This window comes from Egretta garzetta, unplaced genomic scaffold (genome assembly GCF_000687185.1).
Source record: "Egretta garzetta isolate BGI_Z169 unplaced genomic scaffold, ASM68718v1 scaffold828, whole genome shotgun sequence".
Taxonomy (NCBI): Eukaryota; Metazoa; Chordata; class Aves; order Pelecaniformes; family Ardeidae; genus Egretta; species Egretta garzetta.
The window spans coordinates 738,005-754,856 of record NW_009260636.1 but is presented as its reverse complement, the minus strand read 5'-3'; the positions used below and the strand labels follow the sequence as shown (position 1 = coordinate 754,856).

The following is a 16,852-nucleotide window of genomic DNA, read 5'->3' as shown; positions in this document are numbered from 1 at the left end:
TCCCTGTTCCCAGCCTTCACTCCGGTAGTACCTGACCTGAGAATATTTCATTTCCATAACAAGACTCCATTCAATATTCACTGTTAACACAGCCTATCTTAAACAAGTACTCTTTTAGCTTCCATCTCTCCATCTTAATTTCCTCCCTATGATTGATGCCGTCCTAAGGTCAGTATCACGCTGCTCAGCCTGCTGGACTAAACTCATGTTGGCTATCATAGTCTAATAAGCCATCTTGAGGAATCCAAGGACTACTCTGCTCACCATAACAATGAATGTATTTTACCTTCCTTCCTCTCTCAGGACTAGACTGAACCAGTGACCGTCCATATTTTTCTATGCTATCTGTAATAAATGTCAGCTGGCAATTTTTATGCACTCTGTGAGCTGTTGTGGCTTCTTTCTGAGGGTACTGTGCTACCCGGTTGTCACAAAGATGGGTGGTTAGGTTGCGAAAGGATTAAGACTGTATGCATTGTTATAGTAACTGCATTTGGGAAACTAAATCAAGATTTAATGAATTATGGGCATCCGATTATTGTTTCTATTCCAGAACAGCCCAGAATGTGTTAGGCATGGTTCACAAAAGACAATGGTAAGGACTCCACTTGGAAAAAATTATATTTAGAGTGTGCCTATTCTGCAGTTGATGCAGTGACTGGAGTTCTTCAGAAAGCTGTACCTGGGTAGGTTTCAGCTAGCTAGCTGAAGTGCTGCAAGGATTATTGGTAGCACAGCAGCATGGAGCTCAGGGTGGGCTGCAACAGCATGCAAGAAGCTAGGTAAATACAGCACTTAGTAAATGCTGGGCTCTGTGCTGCCATCCCTGCACCGTTGGCTGGGTGCAGCTGGCTGGTTCCAAGTGTGTCAAGCTTACAGCTCTCAGGCAGTAAAAGGTAGACAAATGAAAACCAAACTCTCAAGTCCTTGATAATTCAGGTCTCCATTACTCCCATGAGCCTTCCCCTGTCAAAGCATACTCTGACTGTATTTTGAGGAACACTGGTTAAAGCTAAAACTCTTTCTTAGGCTTCTAATCTGTCTGACAAGACTACTACATGGATACAAGAAGTAGATGCAAGATGAATGCAAGAAATCATGTTGTTTTTTGACTGTGGATTTAGCACATTTCTGGGTACTTGCTCCCTTTCTATTTTCCTTGTTCACATGGGCACATCATAGAGTAGCAAGAGAAAGAAAAAAAAATGTTTTAAAGGAAGAGGATATAACACTAATACCACAAATGTAAGTGCAGGGCTTGAAAAGCAGGAGTAGCAAAAGAAATCAATTTAAACTTAGTTTTTTTAATTCTGTAACATTTCAGGTTTGCTGTTTTTCTTTGCAAACTGGGAACAACTCTCCTTCTGGACCAGATTCTGCTCTCAGTTACATTAGCATAAATCTAGACAAAATCCACTGGACTTTACTGCTGCTACTCTTTGCTTACAGTCAGGTCAGTATGGAACAAGTGAGCCCACAGTGCCTCACACAAGGGCTGTTTCCACCCATTCTTGGTTGGGAAGTGTCTTCCATCTTGACTTCTCCTGCTCTTTATTTTAATGTCTGCATTACCTACATGTGTGTATGTGTCTGTGTACATACATTTCTGATACATGTTTACCTATCCAGACACACACACACATATAAAATGATACAGATATGCAAACTATACTAACTCTTTCAGGTATTTTGGAAAAGCAGACACCTATATGTCTGTGCCTTACCCCAGAAAATATCTGAAGCTTTAGTAAATATGGAAGAGTTGCAAAATATTATAAATTTATCTTGTGTTCTTTCAGAGAAAAAAGGACTGGTTGTGGAAGGAAAGAATGCTTTTATCTGTTAAAGTACACTTCTTGTGGACAGCGTTAAGTCAAAATATCATTGATTTGTCACTGGATTGGTTATAATACACCAGCAGGGACAGAATAGCAAAAGGAAAGGATTATCAATATGGGGAAAGCTTAAACAAGGCTTTCTCCTGGCAGGTGTGCATGGCTCTGGCATGCACTGGCCTATGGTATAAACACAGAGGTATTTCGTAATGTTTTGCAACACCATTCTGAAGGCAAATTATTATGTAATATAGACATCAGTAGCATGTCTTCTGGATTTACACCCATGTACCTAAAAGCAGAATCTGCCCACTGCTTATTCCATGTCTGAAGTGAACAAGAAAAAAAAAAATTGAGACTGGAACCTTTCTCTTCTTTTTAAGGTTTATAAAGGGGGGTGGAAGGGGTGGGGGGGTGGAGTTGAAAAAGCTCTCACAGACAGTATTGTGCTACTCCAGCAAAAGAAACAGGAGAAACAGAATCCATTTGATAGGCTTCATTCATGCATTGGAACAGTATATATCCAAAGTCTTCATTGCGAGGCTGAGATTTTTATTCTGGTATCAAACCCACACGCTTCCAGTTTAAGGATTAAGCACTGGCCAGATAAATGTCTATTTTGCCTCTGGCTTAAAATGAGGTCGTGATTTCACCCTGTTTGGCTTTACACACATCAGCAAAAACATATTCTTAGAACCTAATCTTACCCCCGCTCCAGGGAGATTTTTGCCTGCATTAGGACAGCAAAATGTAACCTACACACTGACTCCTTTTGAATCACGTCTGACTGTACACGAGGCTGGATCCTGCTCCCACAGAACTTCCATTAGCATCACCAGGGGTGTGAATGTGGCGCATACTCATAACGCAATTTAATCCATGGGACTTACTCCTAAAACAAAGCTCAGTCAAGGGTCTGTTGAAAATCCAGGGCACAGAGATTTCAAAAACTGAGTGAAAGACATTTCAGCTCGGACATACCTTTCAAATCCTGCTGCATGTTTCCTCCTTTCTGGGAAAGTCGCTGGGAAGGGAGTCACTCTCTTCTCCATTGCCCTTGGAACTTTAATGAGTATTGCTTTGGTTTAATTCAAGAGAAGCTATTGAAAAGCAAACAAAGTGTCTCACAAGACACTACAGAGAGAAAAAAACTGGGTGACACAGAAAAATTGCTGTGAATTAAAATTTTAAAATGAAAATAAAAGTACAGGTGAGGTATTTTTCCATATAATTTCTTCCATGATTCCACTCGTCCATCTGTTTTGTCTTTGAAGTGTACAACTTGCCATTCATATTCCATCCCTATGCTTGGAAATCGCTGTCCATGAAGTGAAAGGTGAAGGAAAAGAAAAAAAAAAAAAAAGTAGAACGGAGTGAGGAAGACATGAAGGGGTGCAGGGAAGAAGAGATCTATTGAGTGTAAAGGTGTCCAAAGGAGGGATGGAAACGTGTTCCCCAAGGTCATGGTCTTCAATGGTGCTGCTTCTATTTTCAGGCTGCTAAAGACAAGCGTAGCAGGTGTACAAGAAGAGCCAAACTCCACATGCTACAGTAAGTGCAAAATCTCAAAACGCAGAAGCCATCACATCAAGGGTTTCCTTGTCCTCCAATAGAGTCTGCCCACAGTGGTTCTCTAGAAACAGTTCTATTATCAAGTAGACATCCATTGCTTTTTTTTTTTGTATTTTTATTTAAAAAGTAGTTTTTCTAATAATATATAGAATATATAAATAATAATAATTAAAAAAAACTATTTGGGTTTGCTTTCTGCTCTCCAACCCATCTGTATTTTTCGTGGTTTGCTGATATATATATTAAAAGACAAGAAAATCAACTCTGCTCACTATTAAAAAAAATATTAAATCCACCTTTTACGTTTCCAGAGAGAAAGAGAAGGGGGGGAGGTGGGAGGAAAACAAATTAAAATGAAAAAAATAACAGGAAAATCGAAACCTTCTGTCTCTTCAAAGTAGTTCTCAAGAGCTTTAAACACTTGTGCTTTCAGTGTACACCCCACAGGAAAAACAATAAAAATAACAACCAAAAAAGAAAACCAAACAAGGACCTAAAATTAAAAAAAGAAAAAGGTAATAATAATCCTAGTAGTAAAAAGGACAGCAAATTGCTCAGAGTTTGTGTGTCTTTTTAGTTATCTTAGCAGCCGCCCTTTTTGTCTGCAGAGGGAGAGCTGCCACCACAGCCACCTCCTCGGCTTGAGAGAGGCTCTTCTGCATCATCCTCGTCAAAGCCATGAAAGGTCGAGGTGTCGCTTTCTGACGTGGAACCGAACAAGTCCTCCGTAGTGCGTGCTGGCGCTGCTTCGTCCCTCCTGCCTTCTCTTCCCAAATGAGCTGACATGTATGATGAATATATCAGCACATGGGTTAAGCAACAGGCATCATCATCATAATTTTTTTAATCATCATTATTATTAAACAATTCAGACTATCAAGCTCATAGGTGTGTGCTTGTATGTGCCCGCGCACCTCAACAACATAGCTCGGTAGAACTGCAGTAAGAAAAATAAAAAAGGATCACTTTTTCTTTCAAAGAAAAAAAAAAAAATCTACAAACAACATAGGTGCCCATAGCTATGGCAGCGAAAGGGTTAATCATGTTTTCCTCTCTTCAAACGACATCAAAATATTTCCTCGTGATTACTTAGATCAATTTTAAAAGATTTTTAGACCATATAAGTAATTAGACACCGTTAGCTCTAAGCACAATGACTGTCCTTCAGACTGGCATCAACTGTCACAAATTTACTGCTATAGAACACTAGATAGCTCATCAACCTCAGGACTATTTTTTATCCTTCTCCTTCACCTGCTCCTAAAGAGCCTCCTCTGTAGACAAAATTATATACATTTCGAAGACTAAGTGAAAGTAACCTAAACAAATGCTTTTCTTCCAATTTCATGGCATCTCCTTCAATAATAAAATAAAAAAAACCCGAACAAATATATACAGTTGCACAACTAAAACAATTAAGATGAGAAGTGACCTGTCTGGGGGAACACTGAAAAGTTCAAATGTGTGTGAGTCAATCCAACTTTCAATATGGAACAGGAAATTCTCCAAACAGGACATCAATAGCAGCAGCAACAACAACAAAAAGAAGAGTCTTAAAAAGATAAGTCAAATACGGAAACGTGCGAAACTGAGGTTTATTTTGTCCCTCATTCAAACAGGTTATGTGATTAATAGTATAGCCTTCAAATTCTCTCTTCAGGAAAGGTAGAGGAAAAGAGGTCTCTTTTGCCCCAGGAAAATGAAAGTGTGAGATTTTAGGGAATGGCTATCTCATTATTCAGAAACAGCAGCAGTAACTAACTGTTTGGTCCCCGCTCCAGCTACAGGAATCAGCCATATAACAAGTACACTGCATTGCTTGAGACACGAAGAATTAAATCCTGTTCACAAAAAGAAAATGTATATAACAAAATAATCGGCAGATGAACCACCTTGTAGAGATGTGATTTTACTGACTATGTGAAGGGAAGAAACAATATCATTTCCATGACCTCTCTTTCAGTATAATGCAAATGTTCTCCATTATCAAGAAAGAGAAAGATGGCAGCCACCAAAGAGGTTTCATTGTTTTAGTTTACAGATTAGTGTGTGGTTGTACCTTAATCACTTTCATCACACATCAGTCACATCATTGCAGACCCCCATGAATGACCCAGGTGGGTCAGAATTTGTACAAGGATAGCATTTAATGGAACTGATTTTGCACAATTTAGGTTACATGCCGATCTACTTGTTCTATTGCACTAAGGAATCAAGGGAATTAATGTATTTGTGTTACATTCTGATATAATCACCATAGCAATGTTTAAATAGCAAAAAATATGGATCCATCTCACTGTGCCATATCAGGACAATGCTGAAACGAGTTATATTGAACTCTAACAATCAAGGGGAAGGGCAATGATCTTCCAAGATGGCACCACAGACCACATGAGCTTCCCCCTTCAGTTATTAAGAAGCAAACACGTATAGACTAAAAGGTCCATGCCCCTGACTGCACAGCATTCGTAAGGACGTCCCTGGAGAAAACCGAAGGGGTTGCCATCGGTCCTCTGGTGACCAGTCAGTATCACTTCAGAATATCTTCAAAGGTCACAACAACTGCAGAAGGCAATTTATCAGTGAGAGTCTAGTCCTGCTCCCACTGAACATGGTAAGAAGCGGGAGCATAAAAAGGCCATTCCCTCGGCACAAGAACACTCACATTTCAGCCATCACGCAACAGACATCTTTCGGTGACTACAGTACAGAAGCAGCAGCAGCAATACTGAATTTCAAGGTATTTTGGTTTTCAGATTTCCATATAATGGTCTTATCACCACTAGCATCACCACTGTCCAGAAATATCACAACTGGAAACTTGGACCAAAGCTGAAATATGCAGTTGTTAAAGGTTTTCCATTCCCTCTACCACCGCCACCACCTTCCATGCGAGCTATAAATAACTGCTCAGCTGGGATAAAATTTCTCCCCCTTCTCCCCCACCCCTCCAAAAAAAAAAGAGAAAGAAAGAAAAAAAAGAAAGAAAGGAAGGAAGAAAACAACAGTCCAGAAATAAAGACAACTCAGAATGGGAAAGACACAATTGCCTACATTTAAAAAGAGAGAAGGGAAGAAAACGGAGAAATAAAAACCTCTTTAAACAAAATTAATGATAGTCATCTTGTAAGAGGATAATTCTTGACAGCTACCCCCATCCCTACCCTGTAATTTCCTTCCTCTTTCTTTTTTGGATGAAGAAATGCATGAAATGTGTAATCAATGGAAATGCTTGTCATGCAACTTTCATAAATCTTGTAAGTAATTTATAGTTGTAATTGCAGCATTTGAAGACAGAGCCCATTCTTTAACATTGTCATAGGATTTTCTCCTTCCATTTGAAGAACAACTAGTACATGTACCAACGTTCACAGAAGCCAATAAATACATTAAAACTTTATTATTTCGTAGGACCCCATTAGCTTAAAAATGTGAATCCAACAATGGGTTTTATGACAGAAAATTTCCCAGTCATCCTTTCCCACAAACACAGACAAGAGGTAATACCTCATCTTCTATCCCCTCCCAAATGCACTGCCTTTCTTCAAAATCTTCAGAAAGAGCAAAAACCAAATCACACAAATGCCTTTGTACAAGAAAGTTGCAAGAAGGAGTCACCTACCAGAGCGCCCACAGTCTGAGCACGATACAAGTTCCTCAGGCCGGCCACTTTTTTTGTTCATATTGGAGCCTCCGAGGCAGAAGTCACAGTAGTTATTGGGAATGATGACCCCGTCTGGTCCTTTCTGGGCTGCAGTCGGGTTAGAGATCAGATTTACTTAAAGAGCATTCAGTGTGGACATTTCCCCCTTCTCCCTGATATGCTGTTAACTTGGTGAGTTTGTAGGCTGCGATCTTCCCAAAATATCATCAATTAGAACAAAAAGTGAACCATGTAGGTCACCTCCATTTTAAGTACACCCTGTGTTGTATCTGTTTTGCCTGAAATGCACCTCACCATTTCCTTTATAACGCCAGCCAGGCTGGTCCCTCACAAGGACCTGCTGCCAGAGATCCCTGTGCAGCTCAGGGATAGAAACAATCCCTAATGCACAATCAGACCTGTGCTGTCAGTGAGCCAAGCCTGGTTTTTCAGACAGTAGTCATAATTGTAAACCCACAAAATACAAATTCAGAAAGGAAAATTACATTCCCCAAACCTCAAAAACCAACAGCAAGGAGATGGTAGGATAGGAACCCTAACTGGTTTTATTTCAAGTAGCTTTTTGGGGGATTACATCTCAAAGTGGCAGGGTGTCCTTAGTCAAGAATTCGGTTCAAAGGCCCATGAATATTCACAGGCAAAGCCATTTGTGGGTGTTCACCCAAGGGTTAAGCTACCTGTGGCTGAGTGCATGCCCCTTGGGAGGAGCGGGGAGGGCAGCAGGTCCAGCACTACCCAAGCACCCACCACAGGTACAAAGAGTCAGCCCAGGGCAGACGTCCCAGCCGGCAGAGTTAAGAACTCTTTCAGCCAAGAAAAAAAGGAGGGAAATTACATTCTTATTTTCCAGCTAGGAATAGTTGGAAAGGAGCAGACACATGCTGGGTCTTAAGCGGAGGAGGAGGCAGTTCCCCTAGAAAGGAAAGAAGGGCAGAGGTCTTCTGCATTTGTATTAGCTGGGCAGAACAGCAATGTGCTTGTTTTCCTTGCTCACAACTGCCATTTTCCCCCTCTGCTCCCCAGAGAGGGAAAACTTCTTGTTCCTGCACACTCCAACTAGCAACTGGGGGAAGGAGAGGGGAGTGGGGGGAATGGTTGGTCTTCGTCTTTGTTTCTCCTTTTTTAACTTAACAAACCCAGTGGTATACCTGGCCTAATCCTACCCTGTGAAGTTTTCTACAAACTAGAAAATGAAGACCTTTAAACTGTACCATCTATATTTAATTATCTTTTTAATGCATATTTTGTAACTTGCAGATTTTTAACAGATGTTTTGACAGCCTTTATTAATGGTCTTTTTGTCCACATTCAAATTTCCCCCAAAGAACAATGACATTCTAAAGGGCTTCTGGTAGCAGTCCAAGACATACACTTAAAATTAAAATTTCCTCCGAGTTCAATCTGCTTTTCTGATTTGGGTGCATCTAGTTATTCGTTTACTTCCAGCTGTTGATTAGCTGAGCTTTTTGGAGATTGGTAACTGAATGATGGCAGGTAAGGTGAAATGAAGAAAAAAATTAAAACCCATAAGGCTGCAAATACATCAATATCTCCCTGCACGGTTGCAGAGTCCCCGACAGTATTTACTAAACGATGGGCTTTGCTCTGAAATGGTCCTGGTTAGCAGATCCCCAGTTCTCCCAAAACCAGAGCGAAGCTCCCAGCATTAGGTTAGCATTTTGCCTGTTCGCAGAGAGGCATTTAAAACATACGTGCAAGATAAGCAAAAAAAAGAACAGGAACCAGGTGGAAGCCTCACGCACCAGCTCATTTTAAGAGCTGTAACAAAATGATCATAAAGTTGCTACTTGCACATATTTTGTGTATAAAAAGCAGATCTCCCTAGCATTTATTTTTCCCACTACAGCCCCGTTCTGAAGAAGTTAAGTAATTACTTCTTTATACTGTGCTGCATCTACAGACAGGCCATGTGCAATGCAAACTCAGCAAGCAAAATGTTTAGTGGGGGGTTTTTTTGTTCTTTATTACATTACTTCATCTTTCATCTGAGTTTCTTAAAGTGCCTTACAGATACTAAGATCCTAATATTAACCCTCAGTGAGGTCAAAAGCCTCTGTTGCCATTGACTCTAACCAAAGTGTTGCTGGGCCCTAATTAAGTCTCATCGTGAGAAGGCAGCATGGCATTTTACAGCTGAAAGACGTGGAGGTAGAGTGATGAACTGGCTTACTCATGAACACACAACAGTTCTGTGGTGATGCCACAAATAAAAACAAGCATTCAAGGTGCTGGCCAGCAGACTTAGGAAACTCCGCTTCTACCACTGCTCAGAATGGTATAATTGACTGGTATAATTGATTTAATATTCTGCATATCCTGACTCAAATTTTTCCGATGCAGCTTATGACCCTAAGATCCGCTGACTGAGAAACTGGAATTGGGACAAGGGACCTTGTGAAAATACATATACTGATAATTCGTCTGCGGTAGGGGGGACAGGTGGAGGGTATTCGCTGACTGAGATGAAGCTGAAGGGATTCTCCTAGACTACTGGCAAGGCAATAAGCACGGGGTTTGATCACCTCCTTTTTCTTTTCTTCTTTTTTCCTTCCAATTTAATTTAATTTTTAATCTGAGTGCCTATGTGCTCATCTATTGCTCGTCACTTATAAATATGGACCTGGCTCAGTTGAGTGTGATAGAGATGTCAGGCCTGAAAAGGACACACAGATGAGAAGTTCCTGAAGTTACATCAATGATGTCTTACATGACGTATCTCTAGAGCCAAATAAGCTAGGCAATGTCATTCTCTTCAATCGTTTTTTGTTCTAACAGGTGCAAAAACTAGAATCAAACATGACTCAAGCTTGTTTTCTTGATCAGTACTGTACAGTGAATTAAGCCCCAGGCTAAATCACAGACAGTTTGAGAATAAAGAGATTTCCAGATGATAGTAAGCAGAGTTCTTACTTTCAAAGGATTTTTTTTTTTGTACGTCCCTGGAGTTCTTAGTTCTGTTTTATTGTAGTTCACAGATGATGAGGGAATTAACAAACAAAGCAAAGATAGCAGAATATAACGTGCAATAGTCATGAGAAGGGTATCATGCACCAAAAGCCCAGCCCTAATCCCACCCCTTAATCAATAAAATTACTTGGAAAAGTTAGTATGGTAATGGAATCACAAGTGAAAGCAATTAAATTACTAGGGACTAATGTGTAGCTGCTCTTCATCTGAGTCATAGCAATTAACTAGGTATCCACTTTTTGCACATGTTGATCACAAACTAGAAGGTGCTAGCTTAAGCCAGATGATAGCTCAGCTAATGAGAAGTAACTCTGAGAAGTAACTCACTACTAGTTCAATCATTTGGATCAGGTGACTACAAGCAAGGATTTTGTCTAAAAAATGTTCACCCAGAATCAGAAACCGTTTTAAAGCAAAGCCTGGAAAACCAACTGTGGTCTTGTCCTAACTTACTCAAAACTTCTCTGATTTTCTTTTACATTACAAACTGCAGTAACAGATCAAAAGCTCTGAGGAGCTTTGAGGAGTACTGCCTGAGCCAAGGTGTGCTCACAGGGGGTGTATTTAAGTCAGTGCCTCTTGCCTACAGATTTCAACTCTGTATAGCTTTCTAGTTTCATCAAAGGCCTTGTCTTCATCTACACCTGCCCCAAAATAAATAGAGTACACAATTTTTTAAAAAACCTTAAAAAATGGATTAAGGAGAGACATAGAAAGATCTTCACAGTTCAAACGATAGTTTCTCTGTACCTGAAAGCTGATTCATATGAAGACAGGATGCAGGCTAAGAATGAAGTCGATAATTCCAAATAACTATGGTACGTGCTTATTCTGAGATATATTTTTTCTTCTTAGCCTAATCAAGTTAATTTCAAGCTATATCAAGCTAAGCAGAATAAAGACCTACTTAAAATATGGTACCATTATTCACAGGGGTCTTCTTGCAAAATAAGTACTGTAAATTAAATAAATTCTGTAGTACATCACACAGTAACTTTGCTCTGTAGACAAAACCTAACAAGCTAAACAAATTGACTGGGTTTATATATTTAAAATAACTCCTGTGCCTTCTTGATTTTGAAGGCAGGTGCTCTAAACAGAGATCTTTCATAGCTTCCCTTCTCCCCTTTTCAAGTAAACAAAAAACCTGGAAGTTATCTTCCTCATCGTTTCAGTTTAATAATAAAAGAAAGCTGCTTCTGGAGAAATAACATCAAGAAATCAGTATTTTTGTTTTCTACATCAGCTCCTGGAGCCACATGACTCAATAAGAATCTCAGTTTTCTAGGTGTCATAGTTGCAGAGAATATCTGGAATGGAAGGTAAGTTTAGAAGCAGCAATTCTTGTCCCTGTTTTTTAATCAGAAAACTCAGAATACAGGTATTTTAAATAGCTTTCCTTCAAATGTGACCCTTAAATACATACAGACAAAATCCCAAACAAATAGAACCTTGTAGTTTTTCAATTTTCTGATTTCTAAGTTACTTTGATGATTTGGATCATGATCTTTAAAAACTTGGAGCTGGAGCTAGTGCTTAAAAGAAAACTGGTTCCTCTGTTCCTTGGTACCAAATCACAGTCACATACATTTCTTCAGCTTGCAGGTAACACAGCACAACCCTTAACCATGGTTTTAAGCTCTGCATCTAGGTTTGGTAGCATTTTATCCCTATTTTTTATCCTATCCACACTACTGGAGAATGAGGAGTAGAGTGCGTGCCTCGCTGTTGGGGGGGGGGTGGTGGTGGTGGTGCATCGTTTATTTAAACAATTACAGTGAGTTGGCTACAGTTGGACATACATGCACTCCCAAACGGATTTTTCCTAGCACATTTTGTCCAGCTCTTACCTGTTTCTTCTGGGCTTGATCCAAAACCAATAAAGTCCACTGGAGGTTTTCAATTCAATTTGAAAGGCTTTGAATCAGGCCATTTACTCTGTTTGCAACAAAAATTTGCAGAGCACAATAGAGACCACGGGAACCTCTGAATCAAGTCAATGCACTTTTCAGTGGAGGAAAAGGGATGGATTTTATATGTTTGGGGTTTTTTTCATCTATAAGACTCTTTGTCTGAGACGGGGCCTGGTTTTCCTTTCCAACGCCTCCCTTTTTCTTGCTGTTGAAGTGCAAGTCCAACGTTTGGCCACCTGCGCAGCAAAACGCCAGCCAAGAGCCTGAGCTCGCGATCCTCAAGCCCCTTGGAGGACTTGGTGATACATAAGCCCAACCTATAGCCTAAGTGCCCCCATATGCCTTCGCTCCCCCCCCCACACACACACCCCGCTCATCCCTGGCAGGCCTGGCCCATCTCCATGGCAACTGGAGTGCCCGGCCAGGGCCCCCTCCGGCCTTGCCACCTGTTATCCCTTCATCTCTCAAGTGTAAGGAATTGCAGCGGGCGGCCCCCTTCATTTGCTGCTCAAAACACATCGGTGGAGGATAGGCAGGCTTGTGCAAGAAATTACGACATGATAATTAAATTTAAAAATGGCTTTAAGGAGAAGGGAAAAGGAAGTGGCAATGGGACTGTGGCTTTTGCTGAAGGCAGAGGAGGGAGATGCCTGGCTGGCCACACACCCGCTTCTGCCCCAGTCATTGCTGGGGTGTAATGAGCAACTGTGGGGTCAGAGAGGTGGGTTGTGGAGGTGCTTCTGTGCTCAGGATTAGACCCTGCCCTGGAAAGGAACAATAAAAGAAAAACACACATATATAATCCCTGGCGTGGTGAGGAACAGGCCAAGCACAGCTGAAGTGCATTGGAGGCTCTTGCTCTCTCACACATACGCAGCCAGGCAGAGATGTGCACAATCATCTCTGCAGCCCCCTCGCCAGTGAATTAAGTGCAGGGTTTTTTCAATTGCCGTTTTCCAGGAAAACATGTAAATCAAACTGAATGAGAGGAAATGGCCACTCTCTCTGGGCATGTTTATCCTGTCATTAGCACCAGAGATAAGCTTGTTGGCTAACCCCAAACTGGGAAGTGTTGGGGCACTTGATACAGAGACCCTCCAGCAGGCTGTAAGTGCAGCTGAGGTTGGGAACAACACATCCTTGTCGATACAGTGCTCAACCACACGAGCTCTGGACTTGGGTGCAGCACTGGGAAACGGCTGCTGTTCTGTTCCCAGAGTCAAGCTAATCAGCCCCCCCAGGGCGATGGGCCTCCCAGAGCCCAGGCTCCCAGTGCCACACTCCCCTGTGCAGCACGGGCATGCCCTTTGCTGGCAGCCAGAGAAGCAGGCTATGCTGAGAGAGATGCTGCAAACCACCCACCCAAAGCATTGCCAGTTCTTCCTAGTAACTGGATTTTATCTCCTCTGTGAGTTAGTTGGTGCTGTGGGGATAGAAGAAGCTGACGGCTTCGCACACTTTTTGGCAACTCTGACAGGTTTGCCTTTCCTACAGCCCTTGCTCACGGAGAGGCATGGCCAAGGAGCACTACAAGCTAGAAGTGCTACAAGAAGGAGGTACATCTGTAGGAGTCAGAGGAAGCCTCTGAATATGGGGGGAGGAAGAGCATTCCATCATGTCTTTTTAGAGGAACCAATATGGCCCTTATGATGAACAGGTAGTGAATGAGCTGGGAGGTGGGCAGTGGAGGTACAGCTAGGAAAATACAGAATCAGCTGATCAGATCTTTTAGATTTGGGGAGTTGGCGTTCCTGCATCATAAGGCAGCACTTCATAGAAATATCTGTGAGCTGATCTTATAAAGCCTTCTGCAGGAAGACCTAAAGCATGGGCTAAAATCCCACTGCTCACAATAAATCACTGTAACTGTCCAGTGCCTCACAACAATGAAGAGTAGGAGATACAGAATAGGATGGCAGACGAAAGAGTCTGACATGCTAATGTACAGATTTCCTGATTTTGAGGGGTACCTCTCCTGAGACTTGGCCTCTGGCCATTTGAAATGCTCATTCCCATCAGCTCAGGGAACTCAGGGAGGGATTATAGTGCTCAGTATACAGCCCTGTCCAGCAGCATCCCTCACTATTTAGGTAAGAATGGCCAGTGTTGTCAAATGGGTCCCTGAGACATGTTGTAGGATCTGGAAATTACTCACTGGAGTACTGTGAGAAGGCAGAGCACCTAAGTTCAAATACAGTCAAAACTTTTGGGTTTCACAAATTCCACACAGAGGAGGAAAAAAGCAAGGAGATAGCAAGAAAGGAAAAAAAATTATAAATACAGAAATGGTACCATTCTGTCTTAAGAGCCGACATGTTACTGAAGCAACACATGGTTTTCAAAAACTAATTGGTCAAATTGGAGATGCTTTCCCATAAACTGCTGAGAAGCCTAGATGCTCCTCTTCAATGAGTTGCATATTGACAACATTTCAGGTCCTGGCCAGGCAGTATATCAAAAAAAAACCCCAAATTACCAACAAGCCCCCACCAGCTCCAAACAAAACAACAAAAACTCCCCTATAGGTCCCTGTATGTAGGAGACAAATTTGGGATTTTCCCATATTCCAAAACTCTAAACAACTGATCTATTATTTTTCCCTCAGCATCCCAAATCACAGGCACAAAAGTATGAGAAATGTACAGCTGCAAACAGGGTTTGAGTGGAAATCATTAAGCAGTTCCCAACTCTGCAATCACTACTGTTTCTTTTAGTATTCTGACTCTTTTTCCTTATGAAAACAAGCTCTGGAAAAGAAAAGACCTAAACAGATTAGACTAACAAGAAGTCAACTCAAGGTAATGTACATATTTTCACTGAAGAAGCACCTGCTGCAGGGTATCTTGTCACAAGGTGGGCATTGATGCATCCTTGCATTCAGAAGTAGCTCCCGTCATGGCCCCAGCGAGGTTCAAATTGATGCTGCTTGTGGAGAGGAACAAACAGCTCGTCTCCAACTGAGGGGCTGACTCTCGTCATTTATTCATGGCCAGCCCCCTGCCTGGATGGAAATAAAAATGTTTCAAAGATGACTGTGTGGGGGAGCTGGAGGACAGCTTGGAGGCACACTGAGGTTAGCACATTAATTTTTTATCTCTGGAGACTGGGTATCCAATTATGCTTAGAGTACACAAACAACTTTGGCTGGTCTCTCCAGTAGAGATTTATCCACATCATAAAATCTGTGATGGAACTGGGCATAACAGGCCGATGCCATGAAATAACGTACACAGGTGGTTTTGCGGGTCAGACGTGCAAGCAGAGTGACAGGATGGCACAGGACTGCATTCTCGTTAACTACATGTATTGCAGGATGGACCAACCTGCACACAGCAGCTAGGCCAGCGACAGCCCGCACGACGTGCTTTTTTTAGGATTGCCATTGGTCAAAGTGCTTGTGGGCATCAGATCTGTTCAATTGCTGTTTACCGCACAGCTGCCTGTAACCAACACAGCAAAATGCCACTGAAAACTCGTCTCCTTTAAAGGAGAGGAAGTTTTTCTCCATGTAGACACACTATCCTATTCTCCCAGGAATTAAGGAAGAGCATTTATACTAGTACACTCATTCACACACACATTTCAATAGATAGAAGTCTAATGTAATTCCTATATCAGAAGTGTCTCAAAATTTGTGAGCACCAGCTGCCCTCAGAGCTGGCCTGTGCCCACGGAGTGAGATGGAATAAAACAGCAGGTGTTTGGTGGCAGGCTTGGATGCACCCTGGGCTCACAAATCTCACGCTCTTGGTGCCAACATGTGGAGGAAAAGCCAGCAGAAAAAAACACCAAGAATGGCGTGGGCTCGTTTCTTTTTATCAGGGGAGGTGGGGAAGAGAGGAGTTGACTTTTTTAAGGGTTTTCTGTAGCTTCCTTTTCACAGTCCCATACTCAGGTAAAAAAATCAGAGAGTAGGTCAAAAATAAATGTGTGTGTAGGCAGAGGCAAGACTAGGCACTGAGGAAGGGCTACTTATCTGCGCCAAAGGGCTTAATAAGACATACAAACAAAGCAGCTAAAACTCAAACAAAGCACAGGCTAAGATGTTTTAGGAAAGGCAAAGGCCAGTGAAGACTGTTGAACTATCTTCCATGTTGCAAAGGGTGATCTATAGATGAGGAAGGACACAAGGAGCGGGAGATGTAAATAAACAAACCTTCTACAACAGTCAAGGACAGCAAGGTGTGCCAAGGCGGCGAGACTTGGGGCTTGGGCCAGTCCCCGTTCTTTGATACACACCTATTCAGTGGTTTTCAGTTCCAGGTAGGTTCCTCCTCTTTTCCAGTCCCTGGATAATTTAGTGAACTACCTAATTGGTCTGTGCATGAGAAGAAGAGTAAAGATAAAGGGGACTGGGTGTGCAGAAAGACAAGAGGCCATCAGCTCTTGAGGTGGCACCAGCCAGGGCATCAATAGCTGAATCCTGCAGAAGCCCTGTTCCAGAAAGCTCCCTCCTGCATCAGCACGGCTGTTATGACCACAGATACTGTGAGGAGTGGAGGCTGCAGAGGAGGTGCAGGTACAAAGGAAGGAAGTTCATATTGCAGCCACCCGCCTGAACTTTCCTGACCCAGTGCTCACCTCCCACAGCACGGCAAATTCCAAATGGCTGGTTTGAATTTGCCTTGCCTTTTCTAAATCAGGCTGCTTATATCTCTGACACACTGCTAAGCAAATAACCAGACCCCGCTCTATACCATATCTCTGGTCCTCCCCTCTCTCTCCCCCCACTCCCAAAAGCCCATGCAGAGAGGATTCTTGAAGCCCGAGCCCTGTGACACTGCAGACCTGTCAAATCTAATTCATAACACATGCCTAGCAGTTCTTAGGGGAGAGGAAGGATCTGATGGCCGGGCTCCCCACCATTCCCCTGCACAAAG

General features: G+C 42.1%; 1 protein-coding gene across 1 annotated transcript in view; it reads right to left on the bottom strand.

Moving 5' to 3' along the window:
• Positions 1-16,852, bottom strand: part of DPF3 (double PHD fingers 3) — a 92,230-nt gene that overhangs the window by 23,093 nt on the left and 52,285 nt on the right. The window contains exon 10 of the mRNA XM_035900953.1: positions 7,030-7,158. Coding sequence (XP_035756846.1) covers positions 7,030-7,158 — 129 coding nt within the window. The remainder of the gene's footprint in view (positions 1-7,029; positions 7,159-16,852) is intronic.